This window comes from Nelusetta ayraudi, unplaced genomic scaffold, assembly GCF_046127955.1.
Source record: "Nelusetta ayraudi isolate G7.1 ecotype Tasmania unplaced genomic scaffold, CSIRO-AGI_Nayr_v1 ptg000011l, whole genome shotgun sequence".
NCBI lineage: Eukaryota > Metazoa > Chordata > Actinopteri > Tetraodontiformes > Monacanthidae > Nelusetta > Nelusetta ayraudi.
Genome location: NW_027466061.1, coordinates 680,001 through 687,500, shown reverse-complemented (window position 1 = coordinate 687,500; position 7,500 = coordinate 680,001). Strand labels below are relative to the sequence as shown.

The window sequence follows — 7,500 nt, the reverse complement described above, 5'->3', positions numbered from 1 at the left end:
GGCCGGGGGCCGGCGGGAGGTCGGTGTCGGCGCTGCTACTACTGCGCAACGAGTGCTGTGCCCCTGCCGCCCCTCCCCCACCCCGCCTGTCCACCCTGACGATGTGGGCGGTGCCCGCCGTGCTGCTCTGGCGGGGGAGGGCCACCGCCGTGGCCGTGCCGGGCGGCAGCTCGCTGGCCAGCGGGTGGCGCTGCCGTGTTGGCGCGGGAGGGGCGCTGGGCTCCTCCGGCCCGCTGCTGCTGTCGCCGGACGGCACGCGACCTCTGACCCCCGGCTGGCCGCTGCAGCGGGAGCTGGCCGTGCTCACGTTATCGGAGCTGGACGGCGCCGAGAGGCGGCGGGCCGCGTTGCTCAGGTGGTAGACTGGGTTCTGGAAGCAGAGCGGCTGCAGCGGGCGGCGCCGGGCCTGCGGCTCGCTCTGCGGCTGGCCGTCCCGGAGCGCCGCACGGGGCTGCGGGGTGACCGGGTGGGAGTGGGCGTGTCCTGCCGGTGATTGGGTGGGGCCCACGAGGGCCTGTGACCCCTCCCTGCCCAGGCGAGGCTGGGCCTCCTCCTGCTGCTGCGGTGACACCTGCAGGTCCACCAGGGAAATGCTGCGGCCGCTCGCCACCGCGTCCCGGTCAAGCTCCGCCAGCAGGGGGCGCTGGCCGCTGACCGAAGACTGGAGGCTGCAGGCGTCGCTGCACCTGCAAAGAGGCGACACGTGAGGCGTGTTCACTAATTATTTTCCACCATTGCTGGTTCTTCATCTTCTTTATCACTCATTTTGACAGATTGCAACTCACACCCCTGACCACTTGGTGGCAATGAGCATATTGTAACGTCCCCTTCTGACATACGGGAGCCAATCACAGGTGTGTTGCCTTAACTGGACAAAGTTTACCAACACCGTGGACGTCAAATAAACAGTGTGAAAAAAGGTGTGAAACGGTGCGTTCAGGGCACAGATGGTGACCTGCTTATATTTAATTTCATCCATCATTCATTTCATTGGGGGAAATGTGTCCGGGAGAACTATCCTCTGTGTTGCTGTTTGAATGCAAGTATGTGTGTGTGTGCATGTGCATGTGTGCGTGTAAGGTAATTGTTTCATGTACATCACAAGCCATGTTCACATTCATGGCTGTTTCTCAGCGTGGACTCGGTTCAAGGTAGCACCTGTTCAGCCGTGTTTACAACAAGCTGTTGAAATTGTTGACACTAACTGCTGTGTTGCATCTGCTGATAGTAATAACTAGTAAAAACAGTGTAATAACAGATTACTATTCAACACATGGCTGTTGAGACAAAAGTCAGAACGTATTGAAATCGATAGTGGAGAAAATGTTGAATTTTCACTTGCCTGATACATTTTGGATTTTCTGATCAGCTTATGCTGGGCTGAATATTGACTAAAAGTGAACTGAAATAGATTGCTACTGCATTTACTCTTCAACTTAACCAATACTTTAGAGTAATTGATATAAATATATAACAGGATTTTTACAGCACTGCAAGTCAAAATGACCGATAAAGAAAAAGCCTAGCGCCACCTCTGGTGAGGTGAGGTGCAACCGAGACCGGACTGAAGTGTGTAGCCTGATTGGCTAACCTGTCGGCCGGCTCCTCGAAGATCCGCTGCAGCCCCGACGGCAGGCTGCCGCTCACGTTGTGGGCGGAGCCGTGATCTGGCAAATGGCGCGTCTGCAGCTGGACAGACGCGGGCGTGGCCAGGTGCCGGGTGATATCTCCCAGAATCCTCGGCAGGGGGCCCAGCTTGGCTATGGTGGCCTGCAGGAAGGAGTTGTCACCCTGGAGTTGCCGTGTGTGCGTGTGTGTGTGTGTGTGTGTGTGTGTGTGTGTGTGGCGGGGGGGGGGGGGTTCAGCATCAAAAGTAACCAATGTGGCAACAGGGGCATCGGCCAGACAGAAAGTGAACGGGTGGGAGGAGAGAGGGAGGAGAGAGGGAGGGAGGGGACAAAATGAGGAAGTGGTTATGGGCACTGAAAACATGCAGAAGAATGTCAAACAGGAAGTAGCCATGCTGGGAGGCGGGGCATGCTGTGAGTGCAAAGGATTTATGGCCTGACCTTAACGTGCAAACGAACGTGCACGCACACTCACACTCGCACTCGCACACGCACTCGCACTCGCACACGCACTCGCACACGCACACGCACACGCACACGCACACGCACACGCACACACACACACACACGCACACGCACACACACCTTACCTTGTCGAGCTGAGAGACCACCTCCCACAGCAGGGCGTGCAGGACCGCCAGCTCGCGGCCCAGGTCGATGTAACCCTCGAAGCCCGGCGTGCTGGACAGCGTCTCCGGGTTGGAGATCTCCGACAGGAAACGCACCATCCCCGCCCACTCATGCTCCAGGAAGTCATTCATGAAGGCCATGTACTCCTCCTTGATCCCGAACCTGAGGTAGGGAGAGACTGTGGTCACTTTGCTGCTACTTCCTGACTGTGCAGGAACACATCAGGCCCAAGTCTGAAGACTGATACCGATACTGACAGTCAGGATCAGGAACGGGACCGAGGCTGAGACAGAGAGCAGAACCTGGTCTCTGAACCAGGACAGTGACTGGTACCAGTTCCAGGACCAGGACCAGGACCAAGACAAGGACTAGGACCGAGACCAGGGACAGACATCCAGACCAGTTGCAGGACAGTGGCCAGGACAAAGACAGAGATCAAGATCAGTTCCAGGACTGGGTTCAAGACAAGGACCAAGACCTGAAACTGGGTCAGTTCCAGGACCCGAGATCAGGACCAGGGTAGAGATCGGGACAAGTTCCAGGACCCAGGGTAGGACTAGGACCAGGACCCGGACCAGAATAGAGATCAGGACAAGTTCCAGGACCTAGGGTAGGACTAGGACTAGTACCAGGACCAGGACCCACACCAGGATAGATATCAGAACAAGTTCCAGGACCCAGACTAGAACCAGGACCAGAACCCGGAGCAGAATAGAGATCAGGACAAGTTCCATGAGCCAGACTAGGACCAGAACAGTGTCAACCTCATTCACACACTCACTTGGTGAAGTTGGCGAGGTTCTGGATGACCTTGGCAATGAGTGTGAGTGTGCGTGCCGTGCGGTCGTCGGGGTATTCCTGCGTGAGGCTGAAGAGCGACGGCGACATGACGGCGGGACACAGGAAGCGCAGGAAGAGCGAGGCGCTGATCAGGCGCCTGCTGATGTCCTGCTGGTGGCCGCGGGCGGCGCACTGCTGCTTCCACGCCGCAAACACGTCCTTCAGCTCCCGAGGAAACACGCTGAGGACACAGAAGACGGCGATGAGGACAGCAGGTGGCGTGCAAAAGTAGTTTTGTCCCTCCAGGGGGCAGTAGTGAGCTCTGACCAGTAGGAGTTGATGATCTTGCAGAAGGTCAGCTCGCAGCACATCTTCAGGTTGCTCTGATGTTCCGGCAGATCAGCCGAGGAGCAGCGGCTGGGATCCACCTCACAGTTCTCGTCAGACTCGTACAGAGCGCGGATGAACTCACCTGGACAGGTGGAGAAGGAGGAGAGGCACCGATGACTTTAGGTTTAAAAAGGGTGACGGACAAGATGAGACACAGACAGAGAAAGGGGAAGTTTCTGATGAAAGGCTTTTGATGTTCGGACACACAGAGAATTCATGATGGCTGACTCGCCACAGCTTGAGAGAAGGTTGAAGTCAAAGATGTTTTGGATTGAAAGATGATCTTCATGACAGATGCTGTGTCTCAATTCAGGGTCTGCACCCTTCAGACCGAGTGTCCTCCGTCTGAAGGAGGCGTTCTTCGAGCACCCAGGCTAGAAGGACGGACCAAACCCCCCCTCCCCGTAACCACATGGGACGGTCTAGCCTTCGGCGTATTTCCTCGTTGCGTCACCGCCGTTCCCTCCTGCTGGCCAACCCTGGAAGTGACGTTTTTATAGCATCAAGCTAACCATTGGTTCGCCATCTAATGATGCTGACCGATATTCAAATAAATAAAAACCCGATGTTAAAACTGCATATTTTATGTGAAACTTCAATACTTAAATTCATACGTCTTTACCAGTAGATGACGCTAATTTCAGCTGACTTCCCAGGATCTCGTGATGCTTTGCAGCAGCACGCAAAGCATCATGGGATACATAAGTACACAAAGGATAGTAGCGGTGCATCCTTGGAATCGGATAAAACGAGGGCGCATTCCGAGTACGCATTTTGAGCGTCCTAAGCACCCTTGGGAATTGGGACAAGCCTTCGCGCAGTGCGATGACGCAACTTCCTTTCAAGATGCGTACTTCAAGGATGCAGACCCTGAATTGAGACACAGCAAGAGAAAGTTTTGACTGGGACAAAATGGACGTGACCTCTAGGATTCTTTTGACCGCTCATAGCAGCGATGGAACACAAGGTGGCATCGTTCGCTGATGAGGTTTTTGATTTGACGAGCAGCCTGAGAAGCTGTGTGAGGATCTAGCAATGCGACTGGTTGATTCTGGAAAACTTATCTGGCTCAAAGCTGCGAGAGCCACATCCTGTTTATAACTTCCTGTTTCCACTTTCCCTTTTTATTGTGAGAAAGAATACAAATAATCATAATAAAAAAAACGAGAAGGCGCACTTCTGTTGTTTTCCCCCGAATATCTTGGTCTGAAAAAATTTGTGATGCCGTAAATCATTGAACATAATGAAGAGGTTGAAATGAAATAAGTCCACATGAGAGCCTCAGAACAGGGAGAAGCCAAAGCTTACTGGGTTTACTGGGATCTGGTGCTGCCAGCCAGATCTGATCTGTTTCAGGCCACAGACTCAGTGGCTGCAGGAAAAAAAAATAGCTAAAGCAGCGGGAGGACATCCTGGCACCAGTGAGGAAGGGGGGGAGGTGTGTGTGCGTGTGTGCGTGTTCACCCAGGGCGTCGTGCAGGTACTTCTGTCCCACCAGCTTCAGGTACTCCTCCACGGCCTTGGTGGCCAGCGTGTTCTCCCTGAAGATCAGCACGTCGTGCTCGCCGCAGCGGTCCACCTCCGACATCACCAGGTCGGACAGGAAGTCCTAAAGGGACAGCAGAGGGTGGGGCGGTGGGAGGGGTGAGCTAGTGATGAGGTGGGCGGTTCAAGGGGGGCGCGGTGGGCGTGGCCCCCTACCTTGGCCCGCCCCGTGCTGTGCAGGATGTGCACCAGAGCGCACGCCATCTCCTCCTTGTTGCGGACGCTGATGACGGGCTCCAGCACCGAGCACAGCGTGCCGTAGCTGCCTGTGACAAACTCGGCAAACTCCTTGTAGCGCTCCATGGGCAGGATGGCAATGGTCTGGTAGCGCGACTTGATGCGGAGCGACGGCCCGCCCCCCTTGGACTTGGCGGGCGCCGGCGTGCTCACCGGGTACCAGCGCTCCACGAACTGGCGGCCCGTCACGCTGCCCACGGGGATGTTGACCAGGCCCACGTAGTTGCTCTTGTCCTTCTTCTTCTTCTTGTCCGGCGTGCGGTACACGTGCACGGTGAGGCTGCGCGTGGCGGGCAGGCCGGCGAACTCGAAGTACTCGCCCCAGAAGAGGCTGTCCTGGCGGCTCTTGCTGGTGGTGCGCGCGTGCAGCACGTCGTCCAGGCACAGCTCGCAGAAGTAGGTCTTCTTGGGCGGCAGGTCCTTGGCCTCGATGATCCACAGCCGCAGCAGGTTCTCCGCCCTTCGACAGTTGTCCTGCGGAGCACCGAGTCATGTGACCAGCTGGCAGGCAAGCGGCGGCCGACGTTCCGCTGAGTCCGAGCGGCGCCGAGGGGGCCTCACCTTGTTGGGCTGGATGGTCCTCTTCAGGTTCTCGATCCACATGTCTCGCTCGGAAGCTGAGGAGCAGCTGAAACACTTGCTGCCCCCCGAGTAGGACACCTGGCGGGTGAGATGGATAAAGATAGATGGATCGATAGATGGATAGATAGATAAGCACTTTATTTATCCCAAAGGACATCGACTTTCTCAGCTGCACAATCAGTCATCAGCAATCAGTTCATAAAAAGTGCACAGAGCCTAAGAGAATAATTAAAATAAAGAAGTAAAAGAATGATTAAGATAAAGATTTAAGTCTGCGGCGGTTCTCAGTTATCAAGGTCATCTTTGAGCAGAAGGATTAAGTTGGGGCAACTGGACATAATCGCACGATCTTGAAGATGCTCTGCCTCTCATCCGAAAGGCTCCTTCAGTTCTTCAAGATCGCAAGCACAAGTCCAGTTGCCCCAACTTAACCCTTGAAGCGCCAGAATCTTTTCAAGAAAATATTCAATTTTGATATCAAGATTTCAAATGGCTGTGACTTGAAATTGGTTCGAGATAAAGCCATACTGTAATTGAGAAAAATCTTCAGTAGGACCCAAACTTTGTGAAAGGAGTACATTTTTGTTTGTTTGTTTGTTTGTTTTTGTATTATGTCAGATATCAGGCGTCTGTATGTCAGATCCCTGTCTCCACAATACCCCACAGGCTCATCAAAATGTTTTATCCACTTTTGATAATTTTCCACATATCTCATCTCCTGGTGTAAAGTGGTGACTACTTTCAGCACCATATTTGCTGCTATGGCCTGTTTAATTCAGCAATGACGCTTGTCGCAATTTTTTCGACCATGGCGCCTAAAGGATTAACCCTTCTACCATAAAGATTTAAAGTAAAAAATAACTGGACACTAAGGACGGGTGATTGAAATCAAAATAACGATTGTGAACATTTCACACATTAATTACAGTAACGATAAAGTGCAGATAAATATATTATCAACTCAATGTTCTTGAGTCATAATAATTTTTACAAAGCTCCTGCATTCACACTTGACAAACGAGCCACTAAACAACACCAATACTTCAAAACTGCAGTGATGCCAGTTAATAAATACGTCATAAGGTTGAAATGCGACACTCTTGACTCGACCTCATGGCCGCAACCACTGATAACATCACTGCAGTGACTAAGCGACTGGCGATTTTTTTCTTTATTTCCAGTCTGGCCATCGCAAACATCGATGTACTGGTTTACTGTCGCACACAAATCCATCCTAAAAATGGAGTTGGAGCCCCTAGTGGACATCAGCGTCGTCACCTCGAAGCAGAACTCCTGTCCCAGAATGCTGCTGTGCAGAGCCTTCACCGTCACCTCCTCCTCTGAGTTCAGGTCCAGAGACTCCACCGCACTGGCTGGGCTCAGCAAAGACTCCTGGGAGATGGACTCCTTCAGCCCGTGGAGGATGCGACCCCTGCCCGCACAGAGGGGAAAAAAATAACTGTCAGCCGCCACCAGGTGGCGCTGTTGCTGTAACGGAAGAACACAAACCTTGCTGGACTCCTCCTCCTTTAGTCTGGTAACTCTGGCTCCACCTACCCTCATGCCTGACACCGCTTGGGTGAGTGTGAGTGTGTGTGAGTGAGTGAGTGAGTGAGTGAGTGTGTGTGTGTGTGTGTGTGTGTGTGTGTGTGTGAGAGAGAGAGAAAGTGGTAGAAAGGGTGTGTGTGGGGGAGAGAGAGAGAGAGAG

At 53.5% G+C, this 7,500-nt stretch overlaps 1 protein-coding gene across 4 annotated transcripts in view; it reads right to left on the bottom strand.

Moving 5' to 3' along the window:
• The window catches only part of rasal2 (RAS protein activator like 2), a 21,183-nt gene that overhangs the window by 3,657 nt on the left and 10,026 nt on the right, over positions 1–7,500 (bottom strand). For 2 of the 4 annotated variants that reach the window (XM_076019867.1, XM_076019865.1), the window contains exons 6-14: positions 7,071–7,224; positions 5,772–5,870; positions 5,130–5,684; positions 4,893–5,037; positions 3,366–3,510; positions 3,040–3,279; positions 2,219–2,420; positions 1,592–1,770; positions 1–686 (exon numbers count right to left, since the gene is read on the bottom strand). The exon at positions 1–686 is cut by the window's left edge and continues 65 nt beyond it. In XM_076019867.1, coding sequence (XP_075875982.1) covers positions 1–686; positions 1,592–1,770; positions 2,219–2,420; positions 3,040–3,279; positions 3,366–3,510; positions 4,893–5,037; positions 5,130–5,684; positions 5,772–5,870; positions 7,071–7,224 — 2,405 coding nt within the window. Of the gene's footprint in view, positions 687–1,591; positions 1,792–2,218; positions 2,421–3,039; positions 3,280–3,365; positions 3,511–4,892; positions 5,038–5,129; positions 5,685–5,771; positions 5,871–7,070; positions 7,225–7,500 lie in introns of all 4 variants that reach the window. The other 2 variants (XM_076019866.1, XM_076019864.1) reach the window with 1 other exon arrangement.